Source organism: Musa acuminata, chromosome BXJ1-7, assembly GCF_036884655.1.
Source record: "Musa acuminata AAA Group cultivar baxijiao chromosome BXJ1-7, Cavendish_Baxijiao_AAA, whole genome shotgun sequence".
Lineage (NCBI taxonomy): Eukaryota > Viridiplantae > Streptophyta > Magnoliopsida > Zingiberales > Musaceae > Musa > Musa acuminata.
Window position 1 is genome coordinate 2,392,305 of NC_088333.1, and position 27,999 is coordinate 2,420,303.

The 27,999-nt window shown below is 37.5% G+C and overlaps 2 protein-coding genes across 17 annotated transcripts; one reads left to right on the top strand and one right to left on the bottom strand.

Annotated features, from left to right (window-relative positions):
* Positions 1-286: 286 nt before the first annotated feature.
* On the top strand, positions 287-9,915 carry LOC103990794 (ubiquitin-related modifier 1 homolog). 12 transcript variants are annotated; one of them, XR_010514837.1, is made up of 9 exons: positions 287-425; positions 519-594; positions 672-754; positions 882-994; positions 2,172-2,231; positions 2,489-2,547; positions 4,392-5,017; positions 5,226-5,425; positions 5,631-5,975. XR_010514837.1 is itself a non-coding variant. In XM_065190689.1 (5 exons), exons 1-5 carry the CDS (start codon positions 403-405, stop codon positions 2,219-2,221), a joined length of 345 nt encoding a protein of 114 aa, XP_065046761.1. In that variant the 5' UTR covers positions 287-402; the 3' UTR covers positions 2,222-5,163. The 12 variants fall into 12 exon arrangements, 2 of the variants coding, with proteins under 2 accessions (XP_065046761.1, XP_009408336.2); XR_010514834.1 differs by adding an exon at positions 9,662-9,915 and having other exon boundaries at positions 2,172-5,017; positions 5,631-5,784; XR_010514836.1 differs by having other exon boundaries at positions 2,172-2,547.
* Positions 5,462-27,633, bottom strand: LOC135678184 (CMP-sialic acid transporter 4-like). Of its 5 annotated transcripts, none has more exons than XM_065190685.1 (17): positions 26,810-27,622; positions 26,152-26,393; positions 24,891-25,007; positions 23,842-23,898; positions 22,855-22,932; positions 22,644-22,688; positions 11,764-11,823; positions 11,409-11,531; positions 10,742-10,819; positions 10,221-10,290; positions 7,957-8,064; positions 7,680-7,813; positions 7,533-7,609; positions 6,778-6,826; positions 6,620-6,683; positions 5,853-5,880; positions 5,462-5,776 (listed from the first exon to the last, which is right to left on the bottom strand). In XM_065190685.1, the coding sequence occupies exons 2-15, from the start codon at positions 26,320-26,322 to the stop codon at positions 6,633-6,635; spliced, it is 1,218 nt and encodes a 405-aa protein (XP_065046757.1). In that variant the 5' UTR covers positions 26,323-26,393; positions 26,810-27,622; the 3' UTR covers positions 5,462-5,776; positions 5,853-5,880; positions 6,620-6,632. The 5 variants fall into 5 exon arrangements, with proteins under 5 accessions (XP_065046757.1, XP_065046759.1, XP_065046758.1 ...); XM_065190687.1 differs by having other exon boundaries at positions 5,462-5,779; XM_065190686.1 differs by having other exon boundaries at positions 5,462-5,880; positions 27,563-27,633.
* Between the last annotated feature and the right edge of the window lie 366 nt (positions 27,634-27,999).

Genomic DNA, 27,999 nt, shown 5'->3' on the forward strand with positions numbered 1-27,999 from the left:
CCTTTACAATGATACGATATAACCTACGATATAACGTAACAAGTAACGATGATAAAATAATGATTAAACGTAGTTTGATCCTGAAAAAAAATGTCATGCAAGAATAAAACATAAAAAAACTTTTTTTTTGAGAATTTATCTTTCAATTAATGATTTGCATAAAAAAGAGTGATATTATAGAGTAGAGCAAAAATAAGAGACTAATGCTCTTTATTTGAAATATCTATTTACCCTATCAAAGTTAATAACTCATTTACTCTTCTAAATATCATATTCTTTCGTAAATAAACATCTCATTAACTAAGGCTCCGCACCTCTCTCTCTCTCGTTTGTCGCGCCCCCATAGTTCTTGTTCTCTGCTCATCGTCTCTTCTACGATCGATCCTTGTCCAATTAGATTCGATGCAACTCACTCTGGAGTTTGGGTAATCTCTCTCGCTTTCACCTCCACTTATAATTGTTTTGGTTTCTATCGCTTGGTCTCATCTCACCCTTTTCCCAATCTGTGGTGGTTTTAGCGGCGGCCTGGAGCTCCTTTGCCAATCCTCCAAGATCCACAACGTAGATGTGAAACCAAACCCCGGTGAGGACAAGGTACGAACTCATCATTTCGCCGCCTTCTTTTTAGGGTTATTGTAGTTAGTCATCTCGTGGGGCGGCATAACTCGCAGCTAACGATGCGCGACATGTTGGCTTGGGTCAAGTCGAATTTGATCGAGGAGCGACCTGAGATGTTCATGAAAGGGGACTCGGTGTAAGTTTTTCTGATCGATTATAGAAATGAGATAATTCCCATCTTGGTGATGCATTCGTGTAAAATTAGGGTTTTGGAGACTTTGTTTCTTGAGTTCGCGAATGGTATTTGGTTGTTGGGTGTGTAGGAGACCGGGGGTGTTAGTACTCATAAACGATTGTGACTGGGAACTATGTGGCAGCCTCGACACGGAGTTGGAGGAGAAGGATGTCGTGGTCTTTATCTCTACCTTGCATGCTGGTTAGCATCGGTTTGCAGGGTGACAACATCTGTTGAATTTATCAGTCCGTACATATTATGGACTGTTCTCCCCATTGTTCAGAGCCTTGTTGCTGGTGTTTGTGACTAAGTGAATGTTTTTTTGCTTTAGAATAGCTCTTTGTACATGGAAGGTTTTGTCCTTAACAATTGTTGAGGAGTAGGATATGAAAATTATCTTGAAATTCTGTACAAGGCCATAACATTTAAGGTTGCCTTATCTGAAGATGATTTTTATATATGCCTATTGGATTGTTAGTAAACTACGAAAACAGGCGTAGGCAACTGACGCAAAAATGACAATTGAGTGTCCAAGTTATGTTTTCTAGTTCTTTTGATACTAGTAAAGACAATCACAAAATGCTGCAGCATTTTGAACTCCCTTGAATTTTACAAAGTCAAATCCATCTATAGGGAAGATAAACATAGCCAACTGGTTGGCAGTGCATGCTAGACATTCTTCTTTTGATCTTTTCTTGATACTTTTTATTCTACTGATATGTGGTATTTTGGTTTCTGATGCTATGATAAAAAGGACTGCACCCAGTACACCACCAATGCGGGTTTTGGGGAGGGTCAATGTACACCGCCTTAATTATAATTCCTGTTTTGATTAAATAATATTTTTTTTAAAAAGTAAGGTATTCATTATAACTTACATCAGAGGAAGAAACATTGATTATATTTAAAGTACTTGTAGCTTAAATGCTCAATTTGAATAATTTGGTAATTTCTTTTCCTATGTTGGTCTAGCTGAGACAATTCTGACTCCTAAAGTTGCAAAGTTGTGAAAAGTAGATGATAGAAAGTGTCTCCATCTGATATATATATTGTTCTTGTGGACCACCAAGCAAATTTATACTCTGCATCTAATTACTCGTCTTCAATAATTGTTTAGGCTTTAGGTCATTGATTGATTTACTTGAACTTTGAATGTAGTAACTTATTGGCAACCCCTGTGAAAAAATGACAACAATGCTATTCTTATAAATCTTGATAATAAAGATCTTGGAAGGATAAATTCTTGGTGATTTCTTGGTTTTATGACTGTGGACTAAATTCTTGGCCATTTCTTGTAGTTTAAGTAATGTGCAGTTAAATTTATGTTTTGCTGAATAATTATTGCTTCTGTGGTTATCTGCTTATTATTCCATTTCAGAAAGAAGAATCTTAATCAAGTTTACTGGCAAATATTCTTTAAGCTGCTAATAAGTATATGGTAAGATGCTTCTGATTTACTCTCTTGAATTACTTTTCAAGCTAACTGCTGATCACAAGAATCACTTAGATATCTGTATGCTTGATGCATATGTTCAGGGTACATACAGTGTTAGTCAAGAGATGGTAGAAAGTAGATGTGTGTTTCTGTTGTGCTCTCTAGACCAAAAAATGGAGTAGTTGATATTCAATCAATAGTGCATGTAGAATTCTTTTGTCAGTTGAAATCACTTAAAATTCCTACTCTTTCTGATGAAGGGTCATATACATCCATTTCCCCTTCCAATAAAGTCTGCATCTGGGAACACAACTCAATGGTAAACCTCTCTTCCTTTTCCTTATTTTGCATGTAATTAGTATCTCAGAGACCATTCCGAGAAGGTAAGCTTGCCTTAGAATTTTTGGATACCAGCTTTTCTGTGGAATCTACATGGAATTCTGTTCTATGTCAAGTTATATAAAAGAACAGTTCAATATTTTTTTTTTCCCTTATTAATAGAGCATGCTGGACGTAACTTTTGGTACCTTCATTATCGTCATGAAGTCTCCACCAGTTATAATCAGGGAATGACTATTTTCTTAGTGTGGATTTCATTTCATCATTTGACTTCATGGCAAATTGATGGTAAATGATTTCTACTAGTAAATCTTGGTTGTATTCACATGGTCAAGATGTTAGCCTTCAGACTCCTTGACATTTTGGCATCAGTTTTCTTATTTTTCCATGACATTTGCGATGGCTTCCTTCTAGAAAGATGATGTTTATTTTACCAACGACATTACGATGGTTGGTATTTCTAAGCATGGATTGATCCTCTGATTATGAAGATAAATTTGTTTGACTCTCCAAATGACACAAGACAAAAAACCAAATGAGCAATTTTGCGTGCTAGAGAGTTGCCAGGTTTTATATGTCCATTGATGCTAGTGCATATGCTATGATTAGTTCTGCATTAGTTGCGGTCGAAGCTTGGTAATGCAGATGAGTCACTATCCATCCTCAAATAGCAGCAATTTAGTATTCCTTTTTGAGGGCTTAGATCATGAGAAATAGCAGTCTCATTCAAAGATGAGGATACATGACCCTATTATCTGAACCAAAGCAGGTTGAAAGAAACCTGTATAAATTGTTTAGGAAGAAACCTGTATGATCTGAACCAAAGTAGATCAAAAGAAAGATACATGGAGGCCTGAAGTCTCACAGTCAAAACATCATGTTTGAATACCTTTTATCTACTATTTTGTCTTTCTCATGTTTTACTTTATAATCTCAGGTGCTTTTGTTATGAAGTCTATTGAAATCTATATCTAGGGGTCACTTCAAAGTGTCTTGGAGAAGATATATTTTTGTTTAATTAATATTCCTCTTAGACTATCTGTCTTCTCTTAGCTCTTATTATTTATTTGATTCATGTGCTGATATATTTGTCTTGTCACTGCTGGATGCATTAGCTGGTTAGTTCACACATTTCTTTCTTTGAACAGGACATATGCCTGAACTTAATAGACAATTATACTTTTGATATGATGGATCTTTAACCCTTAAAATTTATATTCTAGCAAATTAATTACATTGGATCATCAAACTCTTATTCTTATTATTATCAATGTCTTTTTCTGGTTAAATGAATTCTTGCTACAAAACCAACTTATTATTAGCTTAACATCCAGATGATTCTCTAGATCATCACACAAGAAAGATATACAAATGTACACGAAAGACTTATATTTCATGTTCCCTTGAGAAACAACCTCTTATAACTAGATAAAAATCATAACTCCATTTTAGAGATCTTTTACTAAGCTAAACAACCTCTCTATGATGCACATAGGCAGCATTGCACTGGTCCTGCCTTTTTTTCGTGGGGTTTTTTTTGTTGATATTGTTAGGTGGTAGAAAGCTGTAAATATTGCAGTTTAGCTTTACACATTTGGATTGGTAAATGGTAACAAAAACAATGGAATGCTGCTGCCTGCTTACAGTAAGCTCCTCCACTTTGCATGTGACATTTCCAAAGTTTTGAGTTGAATGTGGGGTCAAAATCAAATAAAAAAAATTTGACCCTATCTGTACGACAGCAAGCATCTCGGTTCGTCTTATTGTTTTTGTTGGTGCATTCTTTTCCTTATTTTAACTGTGCTAAAATTGTTGGCGAGGAAGGACATCACCAATGAGCTCCAGGTTTTGAAGATGCTTTAAGCTAAAACCAGTTGCAGCGCAACTCTCCTTTGAGAGATACAGTGGAGGAGTAAGCCTCGCATCTCCCGTTACCGATCAGCTTATTATTGGGCAAAGACAACTACTACTTGGTTTCTGCTGCCTTCCTTTGTGCCGCGTCGCAGCCTTTTTATATCAGGCTTTTAGGCGCGGCGGAGGTGGAACAAACCCACCAACTAATCGGCATAAGTTCACTGTGGGCATGGCTTATCCTCATCGTCTTTTGGTACTTTCCTTTTCTTCAGCGACCATCATCCTGTATTGTTCTTCTTGAGACCATCATCCTGTATGAGCCTTTCTGATACGGGGAGGGGGAAAATAAAGAGAAGAAAAGGGCTCGGTGGCAAAAGCGTGCTGCCTTGTGCTCTTCTTTTTATCTCAATGGGAAGACGGCAGACCAAAGCCAACCCCCTCGTATCCTTCCTTCCTGTCATCAGCGAGTTATGAGTCCTCCGCAGGAGATCAAGGGGTGCATGCAACGCTGTCGAGGCTCGACTTAACAAGTTTTTCAAAAGCCATTTATATAGGAATGGTCAATGAATCTGTTCTTGGTACAGAGTGTCAGTCAGGTCTGCACTGTTTGTTCTACAACAGTATCATAAAATCTATGTTTATAATTGATATTGTGAGGACTTGTGATTGTGACGGATCACCTTGGATCCTTTATCATGAGATTGTTTAAAATTTATAAAATATATGTTTATAATTTATATTATCTATCAAGTGTTTATAGATCCTGGGTTAAATACTTTCTTCAATATATTTTCTTTTTTTCAGGTCCATAAAGGACCATAAGGTCCATAAAGCAATGGAGGCCGAGGGACAATGACGAGGGGTTTTGTGGAGTATGTGAGCCTCCACAGGTGACATGATGGTGGTGAGAAGCATCACAAGGCCTATAAGGACAACTTCCAGAGGCCTCACAATGGGATCGAGGATGGTGACAAGGCAACGATACCGACGAGAGATGATGAAAGGTAAAGATGATCATGACACAACCAATATGACAAAAGTCAAGAATAATAATCTCATCTTTGAGAAGATAAGAGACATTTTACGATACCAAAATAAAAAAGAGATGCATAATAGGAATAAATAAAAATTTAAGATATTTTTGAAAACTTTACCCATATAAAAATATATAAAATAGTACACCCTCCAATTTTTCATTGACTTTGACAGGTTTTGACGGGATGAAATTGCTCGAGACTTGGTACCAACAAATAGCTGGATCTATGTATCTTGTCTTCGAGCCGAAGCTTAATTGTTATGATCAGAAACAGCTCATCGGTACATAATCTCCGGCAACATAACTTTCATCGAAGATCCTGCTAAGGTATTTAAATCTAGATGAAGAATACAAATCTAACATTTGTTCAGCAGCAAAGTCATGTATATATGTACCTGATGCTGCTTAATAACCCAACTTCTCCTGGAAACAAAGCGGGCACATTTTGTGTGAGAATAACAAAAATATAGTCCAAGTCAACATAAAACAATTTCTAACTAGCCAGAATCTATTGTCTATGATGATATGGGCCTCGAAATCTGCAAAGTCTAATTTTCACTTTGCCTTTTCTGCATGGTTATACAAGAAACAAACATGATCTTCCAACTCTAAGAATATCATACTGAGATTGATCATAGCTTTTACCTATGATTGGTCATAGTCTATGATTGATCTTCTGAGAATCTCATTCATCAGTTGAAACAAAATTAATTTTTTTATGCTTCACACAACACTTTTACCTCGGTATCAAGGTATATCTATAGTTTTAAGAGTCAGATTTCATATGATAGGTTTGCTATCCTGATCATAGCTCGAGGCATCAGGATTGAACAAATATATAACTCAGTCCTCTTCATTCTAGTTAAAAATATCAAATTATAATGAGTTTCAAAAAGATTAATACTCATTTATTAGTTTATTCACTGAAATAGCTGGAGTCTTACTTTAGCTGAGTGAAAATGTCAATGCCACATATCTCCTGCCTTGCCATGCTATCAACATCAACTTTATAGTATGCTAATGGTATCATGTAGTGTTTAATACTCTCGGGAAAAAGTATGCAAGAATCTTAAAACATATCAAAATCATACTGTCTTAGTAATAAAGTAAAATCGATCATGACATGTATTAATTACTTTTCCTGAAAGAAAGAAGCATGGACCTTGAAAGTAATATTAGACACGTAGAAGCATCTGTCTCTCGTCGGGTCCAACAGGATGGCTAGCCTGAATAGAAAGTGATGCATGAAAAATATCTCAACATTAGGTTGTTTTATCAAAAAAATTCATCGAATAATAATTGAACATGTTTGTTACTTACATCTTTAGTTGCCCCAGGAGTTATATTTACATACGAAGCTTCCTTTAACCTGCAAATATATACAAGATGATTTGGAACACATGCTAGATTCAGGGCAAAGTATCACTGATAACATCTAACAAGGATTATACAAGATGATGAGCATGTAAAGATATGGACATGAATTTCATAAGTGAAATGGACAATTTAGATTAATATTCAATTGTTACTTCATTCAACTGAAGCAACATTCAATTGTTGTTTCATAAGTTAAACGGACATCAAAGTGGAAGTATGCAGAGACACAAGCATGCTTGCGCGTGAAAAGAAATTCTAACTTGACTGTCATGGCATGTGCATTGAGTTCACAACCCAGTCTATGGATTGTTGTAGTTTCTTCTAGCATATGCAAAATTATTCATCTAAAAAGGGATAATAACTTTAAAGAAAATAATCAAGAGCAAGGTCTTTCATATAGATAATTTGGAGGGTTTTGCTATACTGTTAGATTGATACAGTATCATGACTCCAGTGTGGGTAGATATTGTCAAAATTTGACCTGGCCATAAGAAAAAAAAAAAAAAGAAGAAGGCCAGAACCAGTACAGATGTCTCAGCATATGCTGGTTTGTGCTGACAAAAAAAACAAAATCTATACTATGTAGTAATTCACAGTGGTAGAGTTTTTTACTCTCTCAGACAAAAATATAGGTTAAACGAGGATAACAAAAGGAAAATATAGTCTTTAGGAGAATGAAACAAGGAATAGATATAAACCTGACATCTTGAGCATCCATCATCTCTATTCTCTTATCATGCATCTCATCTTTCGCTTTTGCAAGTGGGGAAAAGAACTATGTGAAGATGCACAAGAATATTAGCATATGGTCCTCCAAGAAAATGACTTGAAAAAGTAGAAATTACCTGGTGCATTGATATAAAGACTATTGAAATGCCCAAGATAAAATTTATTGTCAGAGTGTGACCAAACAGAGCAGCAGATGCAATGCCTGTAAAAATTGTGGCAACGGTAGAGGAATACTTCTTCAAAATCGTATCTGCAATCATTGACCATGAATGTAATAATATAATGCATCAAGAAGAATATATCAACAATATAATTCAGTCGGAATATTCCAAGTTACTACAGGATATCAAGAAACTCAAACTCATAAAGAGAGACAAGCAACAGCAGCTTTACCAGCATATTTGAAAAAGAATGAGGAGAGGATTCCTTGTGCAGCATTGTTGCATATTAAAAACATTGTAGATTTTGAGTGCCCTTGAAGGATATCAAAGCCACTTGGCCCTGAAAACAATGACACGTCATTCCAAACATTTCATTCATGTGTATTTATAAAAGTCACCATCACTTTCATATGCATTTCAATTGCAAGTAATTAAAAGAACACTGTGATAAGTGATGCAAACTCTCAAAACATCAAACTCATAGACATCAGGAAGGCGTATCACCATCATGATGCAGACCAGCTCATTAAAGCAAATACCATTGGTCCTTCCGGCCCAATGATCCAACGCATATGAAACAAACCACAATATCTAATGTGCATATATGTAGCCCTGAAAAATATATATACACATCTATTTAGATTCATAGATGTTGCCAATATATTCATTTTTTCCACCTACAACTGGGTGGATTGGAATACAGATACGCAACTAAGGACTTCTGTGGGGATATATAGAAAAATCCTGTAACAAAAAAGCATTTGTAGCTTAGGGCTTTTCTACCTTATTGTTTCAAGAATGGCAGTGCCCAGATATAAATCAACATTAAAAAGCAGCATGCTTGATACAAGTGTAATGATATTGGATAGTCAAACTTCTCGAGATTGCAATATCAAGAAAATTTTACATCATAATCCTTGCAATCCATATTTAATCACCTCTCGGATTTTATACTAAAGAGCTTGTTCTAAATAATGCCAGAACCTAGTAAGGGCAAACCAGTGGAGTTCATTGACAGCAAAATGAGTAAAAGCATTGATATAAGTCATCTTCTGATTTTGTTAAAGGTTACACAAAAATTCAGGAATAGTAGAAGCATTGAGGCTAGGAGTCTAAGAGAACGGGAAAGCGTAAGTTAGAGATAAAACTTCATAAACTGTTGTTTCCCAATAAACTGTTTTTTTTTTCAGGGTTACCAACCGATATCAGATTACTGGCCTAATCATTAAAATTGAATCTCCTAGACATGAATATATTTGCTAATAAAAACTAATCTTGAATTGATGGTATATATTAATTGTTTAGTCATCTCCATTAACACGACATAAAATGCTCAAGTGATATCACAGCTTAATCAGGAAAGCTGCATAAAATAAAGCTAATTTTGATACAAAACCATGGAAACAAAATTTTTGGGCCTTTACGACATTTGTTTCACTACTTATATTTCCTTGTTTAGTTGGCTGAAGGACATATCTAGCTTCCACAGAATCTTAAACAACTAAACATAGGAAGTCAAATTGTAACCAACTACCCTTCACAAATTATTTACATCTTCAGAAGTTATGTAGAACCAAAGAAAAACCGCACATATGAGACAACAATTGCCTTGGATAAAACCCTAATATGGAAAAGATATGAGCAAAATATATAGCCTGCTATGGTGGTCAATCTTTGTCAATTTACATTTGAGTCTATAAACAAATTATATGAAGAAGATGCCAGAACCTCTCTTTTCTCCCTAGTGTTCTCTTCTATTTTAACACACACCTGCCACCTCTATTATTAGGTGATCAACAAAACCAAGTTGCCAGCATTCTTGTATCAGGAAGATAAATCCAATCAATATTGACAAATACAAATAACACAAACTGTTCTTATTTCTTTCAATAATTAAATAGATCCATAACCTTTCCAGTGAATAAAATCCTCTGCAGGTTGCAGGTCCCAACCAGGCACAACTGGTTTGGCATGAATGATACATACAGCTAGCAACAGCTCAATTATAGCCTCTTAAGTGATGAAATTCCATGAGAGTTGGCGTTAAAGCTTCCAATGGTGGGATGAATGGTTAGTTTCTATAGGTAAAGCAAAAGTTTTCTCATAAACCTCCAGCTGAATAATGCTGTAAAGAATATGTTGAACTCAGCAAATTGTCATGAAAAGTTGAAAAGATGCAGGTTTCAACAGACATCAATTGCACAAGCTCAGTGGAAGATGGATAACCTAAATGCTTGATTATTCATGTGATAGACATTTCAAACAACATTTAGCAAAGGAAGCATCTGTGTCCTAGTTTTGTGTTTGATAACACTGAATATATTATACATTGAGAAGACCCTTCAATAAACAGGTAAAAAGTCACTTACTTAAGCTTAAAAAAATTTAAAAAAAAGATTCTAAATTCATTTAAAGAATATCTCTTTAGAATAATTTGCACATGTCATCATTATTGATAGCAAAATTTGGAGACCTGATAATTTCTTACGTTCATACCTTTCAGGACAGCAGTTCCAACAATTGCAATGAAGTTAAATATAGCCCCATAGCCATATAAAAATAAGTTCTGCAAGTGAAACAAAAGAACCATTCAAAATAAGCGATTCTTATCCCCAATGTTTGCAAATTGTTATATCCAGTGTTTAAAAAGGGGTCATGGAGGTCTCCATATCAAAACAGTGGCTGATATGTGCTCAACCCACTCTCTGCCATCTTCCTAAACATGTTAAGCCGCTACATGGCAACCATATCTACATAACTTCTTGATGAGAAGGACTAAATTAGCTGCATCTAGAAAAGCATAGATATGGTGTTGGTGAAACACAATAACATGTACCTTTTTATTAGCATAGTAAAAGGTAGGTTTCTATTAGCACAATAAAATGTAGGTTTTTATTATACAATAACAACAGGCCATAATGTCCCAACTATTTGGGATCAGCTACGTGGGTCTCTTTGTCACTATCAGTTTTTATTACAACCCCTAGAAATCTATAGTGGTAATTCACAAAAGTTACCTGAAGATATATGCTTGTGTCAAACTGGCTTTTTAAAGCATACTCATTGAAGACCGAAGCCAGAGAAGGAACAGTAACCTGAAATTTTGTTTCAAGGTAAGAATTTATTAACACAAACTTGAACAAAACTAAGGGAAATATTAGATGATGGTCACTGTAGATCAATTGAAAAGAATTAGTAGAATTAGTTGTTAGTTAGAAAGTAATATATTTTGGTATCATTAAGATATTATGTGAAATTGCTGGAAAAAGGTAGAATGTGCTCAAAACAACTATATCAAACATAAAATAGTAAAAGAATCAATCTTGTTTTTCATCTATAAAACAAGTCAAAAAGATAAGTTTGTGGATCTAGAGAAAAAAATATGTCAAATAATGAAATTGAGACTCTTAAACAAGAAATTTGATTGGAGAGGTAAGCTAGAAAATTGTCATTATATAAATTTAAGATGTAGCATTTTTTAGAATGTCATAGCATATTAATACTAAATGAAATCTAATTGTAAGCCAGTAAAATAAAACAATCGGATAAGTTTCAAGTCATCCTTATATTAATGTCCGGTTCAGCAGTTAAGCACAACTCAATCATTTATAGAAACTTCAATTTGCAAACAGTAATTTCTAGTTTCTCAAAGAGCTTTCTTTCCCCCTAGTTGATAACACTTACAAACATCAGTGTATACAAGTATGCACCCATTGCAACAGGAAGACCAAGTGCATTGGTATCCTCAGGCAGTGACTTTAACTGATTAACACTGATTCCAATTAGCAAAAGTGCAAGAGCCTCCCACTGTCAAATAATAAAGCATGAAATTATTAGAAAAGTATTGGCATTCTTCATCTATTCTTATAGCTCAACTTATATCAATTTTCAATATATATTACTGCTAAAGAGGAATATGGCATGTTCAGGAATAACCCAAGAATTTCATGTACAACATTGTCTTCCATACCTTCATTATATAAACTAGTTTACATTATATAAACTATTTAAGTGATAAATCAATGAAGCTTTAACTTGCCTGGATTATGGAAAAGCGCCTTCTCATAATGATCTTTAGAAGGACAGCAATTACCAAAACCTGCAGGAGATTAGAGCACCAGCAAAACAAATTCAGGACCAGAAAATTCTATGAATGCAACATGCTTGATATAGGAATGTTCAAAATATAACACATAAAATGACAAAAATGATAAAATACATAATATGAGACACACAAGACAAATAAATGAACTAACACAAATACCAAGCACCGGATGATTTTTCTCTATGAATGTAATGTGTGTTGAATCTCGGATTTTGATGATGAAGTCAATTGTCATTTGTTATCTAATCTATGTGTTGAGATAAGTGTGCAGGATTAACTACGATGAGATTAAGACAAGCAGCAGGAGTTGCCCCGGAGTCAAGATCATGATCACGTTGGGAGTTCGAGAGTTCGACGGAAGTTCGGACGGTCGTCGGAGGTTCAGAGAGAACAGATCCGAGAAGTCCAGAAGCTTGCCAAGCGAAGCTCGTCGGAACTCGCCAAGTGGATCGTCGCAAAGTCCAGGAGTATGCCGGATGTCCGCAGAAGGATCACCGAGGGTTGTCGGTTGATCGACGGAAGTTGGCCGGAAACTCGCCGGAAGAAGCGATTGACGCATCGGAGCAAGCTGCAGAAGTTGTCTTAGAGATAATCGTAGTTAGCACGATGATTAAGCAGGAAAATGGGAAGTGATCCCATTAGCTTAATCTTGGGGCAATTGGGCCCCTGAAAAGATTCAAGTGGGTCGAATGGAGTGAACCATTCGGACCCTGATTGCACCAGGAGGTGCAACCGCCCCAGCCAGGAGGTGCAACCGCCTGGGCTGAGGGGTTGAGAGGTGCAACCGCCCCAGCCAGGAGGTGCAACCGCCTGGGCTGAGGGGCTGGGAGGTGCAACCGCCCCAGCCAGGAGGTGCAACCGCCAGGGCTGCACGGCTGGGAGGTGCAACCGCTCCAGCCAAGAGGTTGCACCGCCAGAGCTCAAGTTCCGAGCTCTGCCAGGCGATGCAACCACCAAGCTCAGTCTTCGAGCTTTGGCAGAGTGGTGCATCAGCCTGAGCTCAGTCTCGAGCTTTGCCAGGTGATGAATTCACCAAGCTCGGTCTTCGAGCTATGGCAGAATGGTGCATCAGCTTGAGCTCAGTTTGGAGCTCTGCCAAGTGATGCAACCACCAAGCTCAGATTTCGAGCTCTGCCAGGTGATGCAACCACCAAGCTCAGTCTTCGAGCTCTGCCAGGTGATGCAACCATCGAGCTCAGTCTTCGAGCTCTGGCAGAGAAGAAGCAATCGGCAGAGCTCAGTCTTCGAGCTCTGCCAGGCGGTGCCACCTCTCCAGTCGAGAGGTGCAACCGCCTGATCCCAGAAATTCTGGGATTAGATCGATTTGATCGTTTTGAGCTCGAATTTTGAATTGGGTTGGGGCCTATAAATACCCCACCCATTCAGCACTGAAAAGATACAGACCCATACCAAAATTGTGATCTTTTCTGTGATTCTAAAGAGCTCAAACGTGTTGTAAAGCCTTGAGTCTCCTCCTTCTGTTCTTCAAGTTTTCAACTGTAAAGTGAGGAGAGAAAGGTCTGTAAAGGTTGTCTCCTAAGCCTGTCAAAAGGAGAGAAACTGTAAGAGGGAAGTTTGGCCTTCGCCCATTGAAGGAAGGCAGCTAGTTGACGTCGGCAACCTCATCGGTAGAGGAAGCCAAAAGTGGAGTAGGTCAAGGCTGACCGAACCACTCTAAATCTCTGGTTTGCGTTTAATTTCGAGCACTTTATCATTACTGCAAACCTCCCTCATCACTACTGCTCTCTGCGCTTTCACGAACAAGTTCTAAGTGCTGTTCTTCCAAATCTGGATTCAGACGTAAACTCGTATTTTCGTACATTACAGTTTACGTTTACGTTTGATTCTGCAGAACTGTTTTCTGCGCTTTTACGAACGAGCTTCCTTGCAGTTTACGCTTGCATTCTTAATCCTATTAATAACTGCAATCTGTCCTCTACGATTTTACGAACGAGTTTCAACATTTAGACGTAAAACTGCATTCGGACGTAAATCGGCTTTCTTCGCTCAATCATCAGATTTCAGTTTACGTTTACGTCTTGATTTCAACTGCATACTGCCTTCTGCGAATATACAAACGAGTTTCAAAGTTTAGACGTAAATCTGCGTCTAGACGTAAAACTGCGTTTAGACGTAAAACTGCGTTTAGACGTAAATCTGCGTCTAGACGTAAAACTGCGTTTAGACGTAAAACTGCGTTTAGACGTAAATCTGCGTTTAGACGTAAAACTGCGTTTAGACGTAAAACTGCGTTTAGACGTAAAACTGCGTTTAGACGTAAAACTGCGTTTAGACGTAAAACTGCGTTTAGACGTAAATCTGCGTTTAGACGTAAATCTGCATTTAGACGCAAAACTGCGCTTAGACGCAAAACTGCGCTTAGACGCAATCTGCGCTTAGACGCAAAACTGCGCTTAGACGCAAATTGCACTTAGATACAAACTGAGAATTTGCTTTTGCATCTTAATCATTTTTGAACGAACGCAGCTTTTTGTTTTTAAATTATTATAAGACTTCCGCTGCACTAATTCACCCCCCCCCTCTTAGTGCTCTTGATCCTAACAATTGGTATCAGAGCTCGGTTAACTCTCTGAAGGATTAAAACCCAAGAGAGATGGCATACGCCGGAAACCAAGAGGGGCATTCAATTACACGTCCACCCATGTTCAGTGGAACGGACTACACTTACTGGAAGACCCGAATGAGGATCTTTCTTATTTCTATGGATTTAGAACTGTGGAACCTTGTTGAAAATGGATTTTCAAAATCTTCTCTTCCAATGATCGATTGGAACGATTTGGAGAAGAAGACTTTCGCTCTTAATGCAAAGGCTATGAATGCCTTATTTTGCGCTCTTGATAAAAACGAGTTTAATCGTGTTTCAACGTGCGAAACTGCTTTTGATATTTGGCACACACTTGAAGTGACCCACGAGGGCACAAGTAGAGTGAAAGAGTCAAAAATCAATCTGTTGCTGCATTCTTTTGAACTTTTTCGAATGAAACCGAGTGAAACCATTGGCGACATGTTTACCCGTTTCACGGATGTCGTCAACGGTTTAAAAGGTCTCGGAAAGAGCTTTTCGGATTTTGAGCTTGTTAATAAGATACTAAGATCCCTTCCTAAGAGTTGGGATCCTAAAGTCACCGCCATTCAAGAGGCAAAAGATCTGCAAAATTTCCCTCTTGAAGAACTAATCGGGTCATTAATGACCTACGAAATGACCTGCAAAGCTCATGAAGAGCAGGAAGACATCCTTCCAAAGAACAGGAAGGATATGGCACTTAAGACTTCTGAATGCCACTTGAGAGAAAACTCAAGTGATGAGGATTGTGACGATGACTTGGCACTTTTGACAAGAAAGTTTAAAAAATTCTTCAAAAGAAACAAGTTTAAAAACGATGTGAAAAATAAACTTGAACCTAAGAAAGACCAGGTGATCTGCTATGAATGTAAAAAGCCGGGACATTACAAAAGTGATTGTCCCCAAGTCAAGAAAAGAACAACAAAGAAGAAGGCGCTCCAAGCAACATGGGATGATTCGAGCGCATCCGAGGAAGAAGAATCCAACACCGAGCAAGTTGCTCATTACGCCTTTATGGCCATCGAAGGGGAGGTAACGGATTTATTAGATGCTGATTTATCTTTCGATGAATTATTAAATGCCTTCCATGATTTATTTGATGAATGCAAAGTTATAAATAAGAAATACAAGTTGCTAAAAAAGCTACATGATAATCTTACTTGTGAGTTTGATAAGTTAAAAGTCGAACATCATGATAGTTTAAACTCATGTATCAAATGTCATGATTTAGAAACTATACGAAAAGAAAACTTGCTGCTTAAGGACACCTTGAAGAAATTCGAGGTTGGTAGCAAGTCATTAAACATGATCCTTACAAACAAGGGTCATGCTCCCAAAAGAAGTGGGATTGGATTTGTGAGGAGTCCTCACCAAAATCCAACTACCTTTGTAAAAGGCCCCATCTTACACGTTCAACACCAAACCAAGTGCAACTTTTGTTGCAAATCTGGACACAAGACACATTGTTGTCCATTCAAGAAAATAAGTCCAAACAAATTAATTTGGGTTTCTAAAGGAACCATGATAAACTCTATGCAACATGATAGAAAATATAGATCTGTTTATGAGGCACCCAAAAGCAAATGGGTTCCTAAAGATCATCCGTTCCTATAAAAACATTAAAAGTCTAGGCCGGAGCAAGAAATAATGTTCTGCTCCTTAACTCTCAATGATCATAAACCAAGAATCAAAAAGGAACTCGCAACGCTTAAGTAACAAGTGGAAGCTATGAAATCACAAAAACGATACAATTAGAAACTTATGATATCCAAATTCACATACCCCCCCGATCTTCAAAACCTGTTCATCTACGAATTAATTCTTGTAGAAACTAAACATGTCATGATCTTAAAAGGGACACCAAACAAACATTCGTATGCACGTTAAAAGATCTATCTAACAAAGAGCTTCTTCCTTAAATAAAAACTTATACGAAATCATGTAACAAACATCAATTGCTCTGAAACTCTCCTCAAGGCAAACTCTCCTAAATCAAAACATCCTAAAAATGCTCACCTGCTGCAGGCGGTGGCACCTCTCCAGCTGGCGGTTGCACCTCCAGCCTTCACGGGTTGCCAGAGGTTGCACCGCTCCAGCCAGAGGTGCAACCGCCAGCAGCTCTGCCCTCTTAAAATCACGCTAGGGCCGGCTAAGGAACCGACCCCAACTCACCCCCATTCCCGCCTCGACTCCTCCATTCCCACTTCACTCCTCTAAGCCTTCCAAATACCTCCCATTTCGGAGCAAAACATCAAAGAATCCTTCCTTCTCTTGAAGATTTCACAAAGGAGCTCTTAAATTCTGTTTTGTTCTTCATTTTCTTTAGCTCATTATCATCCCTTTAAAACAGCAGTAGTAATGGGATCTAGAAGATCCTCAAGGGACAAGGGAAAGAGGAGAGTAGTAGAAGAGTTTGATCTCACTCTTTTTGATTCCAAAAACCATGCTGAAAAATTTCTCTCCTTCGAACTAAGAAGCATCAATAAGGGAAAATATGTAGATCTGAATGAACTAAGAGATGTAGAGACTATCCATTGGTTTGCAAACCTAAATCTACTTCCCATTTTGCAGATCAACGAACCCATTTATCCTAGACTAGTTCGATTGTTTTACAACAACATGCAAAAAGATGATGAAGAAAGGATATCAACCTATCTCTTAGGACAACACATTTCAATCACTGATAGATTCATTTGTGATATAATAGGTATCCCCATGAAAAGCATAGGACTTTACTTCAAAGGATCATGGGATGAAAATACAATTGGAACATCTTACGTTGACGCCTTAGGAACAATCCTTGCCAATCCTAACATAGAATCTATTTCTAAAAGTTGTGAACATCTAATGCCTTTTAACACTAAGATACTTCATCATATCATGACTAGTATAATTCTTCCTAAGCAATATCATCATGATGAAGTGAGTCAATTGGAATTAGGAATTATGTACCTAATCATGAAAGAACGTGACATTTGTCTTGGCTATCTGATCCAACAAAACATGTTGGAATTATCTACAAAAGATATGATGCTCCCATATGGTGGAATTATTACTAGAATAATGAAAGCTTACGACATTCAAATACCACTAGAAGAAGAAGTAATGAAATCAGATAGATACAGCATAATAAACAAAAATCTACTTCACCGTCTAAGATGTCACTATAGAAACGGTAACTGGGTTAGAATGCCTAGAAGAACTAATCCCCCTGAACCTGAACCTGAACCAGAGCCGGAAACCCCAATCTTTAGGAGTACCCACTCTCCTCCAATCTGTCCCTTTGAGGAAACACATCCGGTTGAGCAAACTCACACATCATCCATCGAAGATATCGGGATTCGGATGGACCGATTTGAGCAACGACAAGAACGACTTGAACTTCGACAAGATCAAATCCTAACCGAGCTACAACAAATCCATCGACAATTTGACTCTTTATTTAGGCACTTTAATCTTCCACCTCATGAATAAGCTTGTATAAACATCTGATGTTTTTGATATGACATGTTGTAAACTCCTTATGAAGGACTTTGTCTTTATGGTTACCTGATATGCTGTTACCCTGATATGGTTATCTTTGTCTGTGTAAGCATATTTGCAAACATCCCTTATTGTTTATCTCGGTTTTTGCACTGAAACTAAAAAGGTTTAAAAGTCTATGCCTTGAAAATATGAAGCAACATACCAATGTAAGTTGATAAGTCAGCAGTATGACATTGATATGGTTGCTATTATGATTGCTATCATGCCATGTATCAAACAAAAATTTGCATCATACGAACTGATATCTTACCATGTAATGCAATGCTACACTTGCTGAAATAAAAAACCTGCTATGCAATATGATATAATGCTGCACTTGAAATAATTGTGTTACTACATCAAAATTATTTTTCGGATGTTATTACTATTACATGCCTTGAGAACGCTTGATCAAACAACATGTTGCAAATTATGTGACAAATATTTTTAACCAAATGCATGTAAAAAGTTCATTTTTCGAGTTGTATGCTAAAAATGGGATGTTCCCGTACACTCTTATGAAAACTCCTTGGAAGATGACTTTCCTCCGTCAAGCAAAAACAATAAAGTGATATATGTGTCATGACTTCCTTTATTTGCTTGATAATGCTATCATGCTTTTTGTTGATGACAAAGGGGGAGAAAAATATGAATTGATATACACTATGTCATAGCTGAACTGCCATAATCATATCTATGTCATAGTTGCAAATACTTGAGTGATGCTATAAACAATATTATGCCATCCTTGCATCACCAAGAGATATGTGAACATGTACTATAGTTTGCATCATATCTTAATTTGATATTGTGAAGAAAATGCAAACTTACTAGAAAATCTCAAATGTAAGCATCATGTAAAAAGTCCTTCGTAGCTTTATATGATTACATGATGATTGGTTACAAACACTATCATACAAACTTGTTGATGTATGTCATGCCTTGACATAATTCTTGAAGAGATACATCATGATAGGCATCATGATGGGAGCATTGATAAGTTTAACTGATCTAACTTATCGATGCGTCACTTGAATTCTTAGGTCTTGAATTCAAGGTTGACTTATCTCAACTATGGCATATAGATAGGGGGAGTTAAGGATAACTCCTTTATCAATTGATTGTCATCATCAAAAAGGGGGAGATTGTTGAATCTCGGATTTTGATGATGAAGTCAATTGTCATTTGTTATCTAATCTATGTGTTGAGATAAGTGTGCAGGATTAACTACGATGAGATTAAGACAAGCAGCAGGAGTTGCCCCGGAGTCAAGATCATGATCACGTTGGGAGTTCGAGAGTTCGACGGAAGTTCGGACGGTCGTCGGAGGTTCAGAGAGAACAGATCCGAGAAGTCCAGAAGCTTGCCAAGCGAAGCTCGTCGGAACTCGCCAAGTGGATCGTCGCAAAGTCCAGGAGTATGCCGGATGTCCGCAGAAGGATCACCGAGGGTTGTCGGTTGATCGACGGAAGTTGGCCGGAAACTCGCCGGAAGAAGCGATTGACGCATCGGAGCAAGCTGCAGAAGTTGTCTTAGAGATAATCGTAGTTAGCACGATGATTAAGCAGGAAAATGGGAAGTGATCCCATTAGCTTAATCTTGGGGCAATTGGGCCCCTGAAAAGATTCAAGTGGGTCGAATGGAGTGAACCATTCGGACCCTGATTGCACCAGGAGGTGCAACCGCCCCAGCCAGGAGGTGCAACCGCCTGGGCTGAGGGGTTGAGAGGTGCAACCGCCCCAGCCAGGAGGTGCAACCGCCTGGGCTGAGGGGCTGGGAGGTGCAACCGCCCCAGCCAGGAGGTGCAACCGCCAGGGCTGCACGGCTGGGAGGTGCAACCGCTCCAGCCAAGAGGTTGCACCGCCAGAGCTCAAGTTCCGAGCTCTGCCAGGCGATGCAACCACCAAGCTCAGTCTTCGAGCTTTGGCAGAGTGGTGCATCAGCCTGAGCTCAGTCTCGAGCTTTGCCAGGTGATGAATTCACCAAGCTCGGTCTTCGAGCTATGGCAGAATGGTGCATCAGCTTGAGCTCAGTTTGGAGCTCTGCCAAGTGATGCAACCACCAAGCTCAGATTTCGAGCTCTGCCAGGTGATGCAACCACCAAGCTCAGTCTTCGAGCTCTGCCAGGTGATGCAACCATCGAGCTCAGTCTTCGAGCTCTGGCAGAGAAGAAGCAATCGGCAGAGCTCAGTCTTCGAGCTCTGCCAGGCGGTGCCACCTCTCCAGTCGAGAGGTGCAACCGCCTGATCCCAGAAATTCTGGGATTAGATCGATTTGATCGTTTTGAGCTCGAATTTTGAATTGGGTTGGGGCCTATAAATACCCCACCCATTCAGCACTGAAAAGATACAGACCCATACCAAAATTGTGATCTTTTCTGTGATTCTAAAGAGCTCAAACGTGTTGTAAAGCCTTGAGTCTCCTCCTTCTGTTCTTCAAGTTTTCAACTGTAAAGTGAGGAGAGAAAGGTCTGTAAAGGTTGTCTCCTAAGCCTGTCAAAAGGAGAGAAACTGTAAGAGGGAAGTTTGGCCTTCGCCCATTGAAGGAAGGCAGCTAGTTGACGTCGGCAACCTCATCGGTAGAGGAAGCCAAAAGTGGAGTAGGTCAAGGCTGACCGAACCACTCTAAATCTCTGGTTTGCGTTTAATTTCGAGCACTTTATCATTACTGCAAACCTCCCTCATCACTACTGCTCTCTGCGCTTTCACGAACAAGTTCTAAGTGCTGTTCTTCCAAATCTGGATTCAGACGTAAACTCGTATTTTCGTACATTACAGTTTACGTTTACGTTTGATTCTGCAGAACTGTTTTCTGCGCTTTTACGAACGAGCTTCCTTGCAGTTTACGCTTGCATTCTTAATCCTATTAATAACTGCAATCTGTCCTCTACGATTTTACGAACGAGTTTCAACATTTAGACGTAAAACTGCATTCGGACGTAAATCGGCTTTCTTCGCTCAATCATCAGATTTCAGTTTACGTTTACGTCTTGATTTCAACTGCATACTGCCTTCTGCGAATATACAAACGAGTTTCAAAGTTTAGACGTAAATCTGCGTCTAGACGTAAAACTGCGTTTAGACGTAAAACTGCGTTTAGACGTAAATCTGCGTCTAGACGTAAAACTGCGTTTAGACGTAAAACTGCGTTTAGACGTAAATCTGCGTTTAGACGTAAAACTGCGTTTAGACGTAAAACTGCGTTTAGACGTAAAACTGCGTTTAGACGTAAATCTGCGTTTAGACGTAAATCTGCATTTAGACGCAAAACTGCGCTTAGACGCAAAACTGCGCTTAGACGCAATCTGCGCTTAGACGCAAAACTGCGCTTAGACGCAATCTGCGCTTAGACGCAAATTGCACTTAGATACAAACTGAGAATTTGCTTTTGCATCTTAATCATTTTTGAACGAACGCAGCTTTTTGTTTTTAAATTATTATAAGACTTCCGCTGCACTAATTCACCCCCCCCCTCTTAGTGCTCTTGATCCTAACAATGTGCTTGGTTCATATATGGAACCTATGTTTCATATTAGCCTGGGCTGTCCATTCTGTGACGAAGAAGTTCTACTTGCCTATAAGTTGCTTATGGTGTTTGGGTCCTCTTCACATGCACAATCATGTGCAAAGTCCTAGTTGTTATAACCATATCCACAGATGCCTATCAATGATAGCCACAGAATTCCCAAATAGGCTCAAATAAATTGAGGTCTAGCATGGTGAATGGTATGACAAATACAAGCAGAAGCAGTCATTTGATGGTTAAAGACACTTTCTTGGTACTTCAACAATTTAATTATCGAACAACCAGTTGCCATAGTAAAAGATCAACTATAACAATGTACAGTTTCAGACAAAATAGCAATAAAAATGCTGAACTTTTCATTTTTTGGGAGGAAAAGTAGGAGCCAGTTACTCCTCCAATTTATTAAATAAGAATTGGAATACAAGAAAAAATAGTGCTACTAAGTGAAGATTTTGTCAGATGTACCCTAAATAAAGACACACCTAAGCCATGAACAATAGAGTGGCACAATAAATGTACCAAAAGTTCCCCTCTTAAAGCTAACTCCTATGGAGCACAACTTAGCAGTGCACTCATTTCATCAAAATCATCAACAGGATCACTGTTCAATGCCCTGACAGCTTATTGATCAACATAGGACTAGAAGTTGATTTAATATATTTAACCTTATTATTAATCAAGTTTTGTCAGTCACATTCAACACTGAACCAGACCAATTTATTAGTGAGGCAAATTATGTCAACTGCTTATGACCCAAACACACAAACAAAAACCAAAACTACAAATTTATGTTGTGTTAGGGTCAGCTGTGTCATATATTAACACCTTTATGAAACCACTAGAAAGATTTTTGGTTTAAAATTAACTCTGAATGATTCAAGCAAAAATTCAAATAAAAAGAAAAGAAAGAAAAACAACTAAACAAAAGCTTATAGATGTGGAGTTTGTATGAGAATGCACATTCCAATAAAAAAACCAGAAATATAGCTTTTTGCAATAGAAGTTAAGTCTATGAAAACTTATTAAGCAAATAGCTACTAACATTTTTTAATCAAGTTAACACACAGGTCCTAATAGCTTCAGAAAAATTCTGCCAGATAACCAACCTAAAGCACTTAGTACAAAAACATTTGTCAATCAAGTTAACACACAGGTACTAATAGTTTCAGAAACGTATTACCTTCAGGTTGCTCAACATTTTAACAGTTGCAGGATTAAAATACAACTGCATAAAGCATAGAACAAATAATCAGCTTAGTCAAGAAAATATAAATCTTCAATGCAGCTATATAGGCTGGGTGAAAAATATTACCTTTAATATTTCCTGAAGATAATGGATAAACAAGAAAATGGAAGTAACAATGCTTGATCTGATAAAAAAAAGACTATACCTGCATTATAAATTTCAGATAGTTGTTGATTGCATAAAGAAGAGCAGGAATAGAAAGAAGAACATTATTGCGAAATGCCTGCAAAGATAACAAATCAGTTGAAAGAAGATGCTAATGCTTGTTCACTAAAACAAAGTTTGAAACTAATTGCATTATAACTTTTGAAACTGGAAGGATCTTGAAGAGCAATTATGGATAAACCACTACCATGGAAAATCCGATTCTCTGGTATAGTAGCAAAACCTTGTAAGAATAGCTTGAGTTAGCTATTTATATCACTTTCACAAGGCATGCATCTTTCCATGTCACACCAAATTCTAGACAAGCAACTGCTATCATGAAACCTTTTAGATGTAATGAAAACATCAATAAGCAATTAGTACCTAGCAAACTAATTCAAGCATAGTAACAAAATGTATGACATTCCAATAATTTTGGTTTTTATTTAAAAATTCAAAGTATTAACATTAGAATATTCTTTTTGTATGATGATCAACATGTATACGAAAAAAGATTTTAAAAGCAGCATGCACAAACTATCACAAAAAGCAGTCAAGCACAAAGAACAGATCAACAGCTCTTTTCTAACTGAAAGATTATGTCACTGAATAGGAATGTGCTTCCAAATCTAGACGAGATCAGAAACATCTAAGCTTGTTTCATATTAAGAATCTAGAATCATAACATCAAGAAAAGCAATTCTTATACAGGAAGATTCAAATAATTCCACAACAATGACAAGAACAAAAATAACAAAGCCATAGTGTTCTAACTACTTGGGATGGCTACATGGATCTCTTGCTGCCTTTGGGTCATTCATTAAGATTAAGATGAGATGGACATAACTTATTGATCCAATTGGGGATCTGGTTGCAAAAAAAAGTTGCAAACACATTAGGACAGGCCAAACCCTTAATAAAGAAAAAAAGTGATAAAGAAAATAGAAATTGTGTTATGAAAGTCAATAGTATTGCATAAGAGTTTTACCTGCACGAATATGGATATCGAGAGTAGGGGTTTGTCTCCTTTATTTTGTTTTTTAGCCTGCCAATTAATAAGTAAAGGGCATGACATGGCAGCTTATATGCTAGTAAAAGATTAACAAAATAATACTAGAGCCGAGAACATGCTCAATTGTACCAAAGACAGCAAAATAAATGAAAAAAAAGCGAAAAGAAAAAAAAATGAGGTTATATCATAGATTTGATTCACTAGGTGAGAGAAAAAAAATGGAAAGCTATACACCACAGAAGTTGGATCATATGCAACTAGATACCTGAAATAGCCAATATATATAGTTCTGTAAAAGTAAATAAAAATTGCAAGGTAGTCCATGAAAGGCATTAGATATTTTACAAATTAAAGAAGTCATGCAACTATATGATTTGTTATTTCCTAACATTCATATCCTTTTCAAGGGGAACTATTAGAATCATGCTCTCTAATTGCATGAATCTAAGTTCACAGCCCACTCAAACTAGAAAAAAGAAACCCAATGTATAGATATGCAGTTTGTCATCAGATTCCCAATTACATATGTGTTTGATAACCAGGCAAGGCATGGTTTCTCTTAGTGCACCTGTGCTATTTAATAATTATAATTGTAGTAGATAACCAAACAAGCTGTTATTATACCATAACAGGAACCATACAATAACAGATGGCAAGTCTGTAATAAATGGTTGGGAATACTTCATCGTCAATGAAAGCTTCAAGGGCAAAAGGCATCCGTTTAAAAAACATTGCAAATAATTATTATAATATTATGTTATTATAAAAAGTAATGTATAAGAATTGGTGGACAAACAAGAGGTTGAGGTAATGCACCATGAGTAACAATCAACTACCATCACATAAGTTGCATGGAAGGATATAACAAAAAACTATGAAATAAACTACTAATGTCCTGCTTTCCTAAAATTATTTCATAGTTCATAACACAGTGACTTTTGCACTTTATGTCATAGAAAAGTTAGATAATAAAATAGCAAAAATACAAACTCAAGCAAAAAAATTTAGTGATAATATTACCATACCTGGAATAACAGCATGATGATGGCAAAGAGAACCTTTGCAGCCTCAGTCAAAAAATTAACACTGATAGGACTAAACTTAAAGCTCCCATCCACCTTAGACATGTAGACTAGAATAGGCTGCAACGAATAGAAAAGCGTGTAACATAGCATTAGTTTGTAATTCTAACATTTTCTCTTTAACATCCTTGAGTTCACATAAAGCTTGCACTTCTGATTTTTTTTTTTCCCCTTAATATCCTTGAGTTTAATTAATATACGTATTTAGAAATGTACTGCTAGATGATTCTTATTATAAAAATGTGGAAAAATAAATTAAAAGAAAAGTTCTGCTGCCATATGTCTAGCATGATTAATTAGCTGTTATATTTCAAGGTGAAGAGCACTGTTTTCTCCTTAGTAAATGTCAAAACTTCCAGTAATCACCACAATTAGAATTTTAAAACTGCTGCAATTTTCTTTGGTCTCTTCTTCTTTTAATTATCTAATTCATGTTGCCCTTCCATGCACACAATTCTTAGAGAAGAATGTTACAACCCATGAAGGAGGATAGGGGTTTCAGAAAGAGGATTAAGATTGCAGGATGCAAGCATTATGCACGTTGTCTAGACCCAAACAGAAAAGTCTCATGTAATCAATTATGCATGTGAATAAACTACACTTTTGCGTGCTGCTTGCAATCTTTCAAAAAAGGATCTAGAGCCTATAAGGCGCGCCTCCTTATTTTAGCATATTAGTTCTTTCTTTTGATGTCTTGATACAAACCTCAGAATGAGACTTATTTGATAGATCAGATTAGAGTTATCTGTCAAATTTAGTAAGATTTCTGATTAACAAAAAGGGGAAAGAAACCAGATAGCTTCTATTGTCCTTTTTCTTGGTTATGTTATCAAAATATTCCCACCCAACCCTTTTTCGCCATGCCATTCTTTTGCTACTGCTCTTCTGCTAGTTTTCTTTGCTATGGTCCTCTTCTGCTGCTAGTGTTAATTGGGCTCCTGAGCCCACATAAACATGGATAAGTATCCTTAAGTCCAACACTTACCAAACTCTTTGATCATAGATTTTAAACAGTAGCAAAAATGACAACATCAGAAATGCACAGTGAGACTTTTTTAAAATCAAAAGCCATGAGGTTGTGGACCTCATCTTCAACAAGCTTCTGCGAGTCAACCTTGGAACAGTTGAGATAACGATAGTAAGAAAATTCAGTTTGAAATATAGGCAGCTATGACTAGAACTAACATATTGATCATAGAATTACCTGAAGGCCAACCAAGATACAATCGCCAGCAACCAGAAGGACTTTGAGAGCACGATGTTTTGGTGGTGTTTTATTCCTGTTTTTGTCATATGCCCTAGATATACCTTTACCACCTGGAGCTGGCAATTTGGAATGACAGTAACTGCATTCTATCATACCGTCCTCCAGCATTATGAAACCTTGAACCTTATCAAGCACATAAAATGCAGCTACAGGATAGATCTATGAACTTATTCCTGTACCTGAAAATATCAAAGAAAAACTTAGTTACAATTAGTGAAGAAAATTACTAAGTGCCTACCGTTCAAAAAGAAATTCATCCAAGACGAACATGAACCTATCTGCATTTGTCATTTGCCAAGGAGAATAGTTATCACTGATCTTTCTCCCATGACCTATTTTCATACAGAGTATCCATGCCAAAATAAACATAGTAGATGGTAGAGTTTGAAGAAAGAATTTGATAACCCATAAACACAGAGCAAGAATTGATTACAGTACACCAAACAGAATTATCCAAATTGCCAAACCATTCCCTGCTATCATCACAAACCAAAGAACAAAAGACAAAACAAAAACTAACCAAAGTAGTAGAAGAAGAGAGATGCGAACTAAGATTAGTAAGCAATCTACCACAAATCAATAGCTGGTCACTCACCAAAATCCTTTGTCAAATCAAATTGGCATTCCACAACAAACCGAAATCACTAAGTCGCCCCAAAAATCCACCTTCCTCCCCGCCTCAATGCCAAAACCAAGCAACAACTCCACACAAATGAGAGTTTCCTGGAGTGGTGATCGCAAAAAGTAGCAAAGACGAGACCTTTCGAGAGAAGGCAAGGAGGAAGCAACGAGATCCGAAAGGAATATGCTACCAGGGAATCGGAATTGGAATTAATTCCTCTCTTCCTGTATGCGGGGTCCCCAGCACACTACTGTCTAGTTGTATATGGTTTAGGGTTCAAGATGTCAGCTACACCTGACCATTCTTTCTAAATACGTCAGAATTCCAAACCCATGAACCCTGTTAACCTCCAAACTTCATGTCGCCTCTTCCACCCACTCGTCTACCGCCGAAGCTTTGCAATCCCAGTAGCAACTGGTAGCACCCAGGACGCACTCCGAGGCTGCCGACCTGCATCATGAATCAAAAGGGGAGACGCTCCGGAGTCCATGTCGGTTGATGCTTCTGGGGTGTTCGACGAATTGCCTGACAGGAGAGTCAACACGTGGATTTGCATGATCTCCGGGTGAGCAAGAAATGGCCATTGACAAACCGAGATCCCATCTTCTGCTTGAACGATTAACTATGGCGTGCTTCGCGAAGACTTCCAGGCGTGCAACGCGATCCATGGCTACATTATCGAGACCATGATCTCTGCAAATGTAATATGACTGAGAGTAGTGTTACCTGGAGCTCATCGACCTCATGCCTCGTCGACTTGTGCAAGCAAAAGAACTGTGATGTCTCCAGCTTAGGGCTTATCAAATTAATGATTCACTTGTACCAAACTTAATTAGTATTAAAATATATTATTATTAATTTAGTTTTAAGCATGTTGGCTCAATAGTTTATACATCTCATAAGCCTCCTAATCTATTCATTATTTACTCTTAATTTGAGGAAGCAATAGGTAAATAATCTTGGTTGCATAATTAAAAGTTATATCCATCCAAATTAGGGTTAATTATATATTACCCTATACGTTATGTAGTTACAATATCTATAATTATTAAAGTGAAACATCTAGTTTCATTTATCCTAATGTTATTAGTTTTACCGACGAAAATATGAAAACAAATGATAAAAAGATAATTTTAACGTTTTAGTTAGTGATGACGAACGTC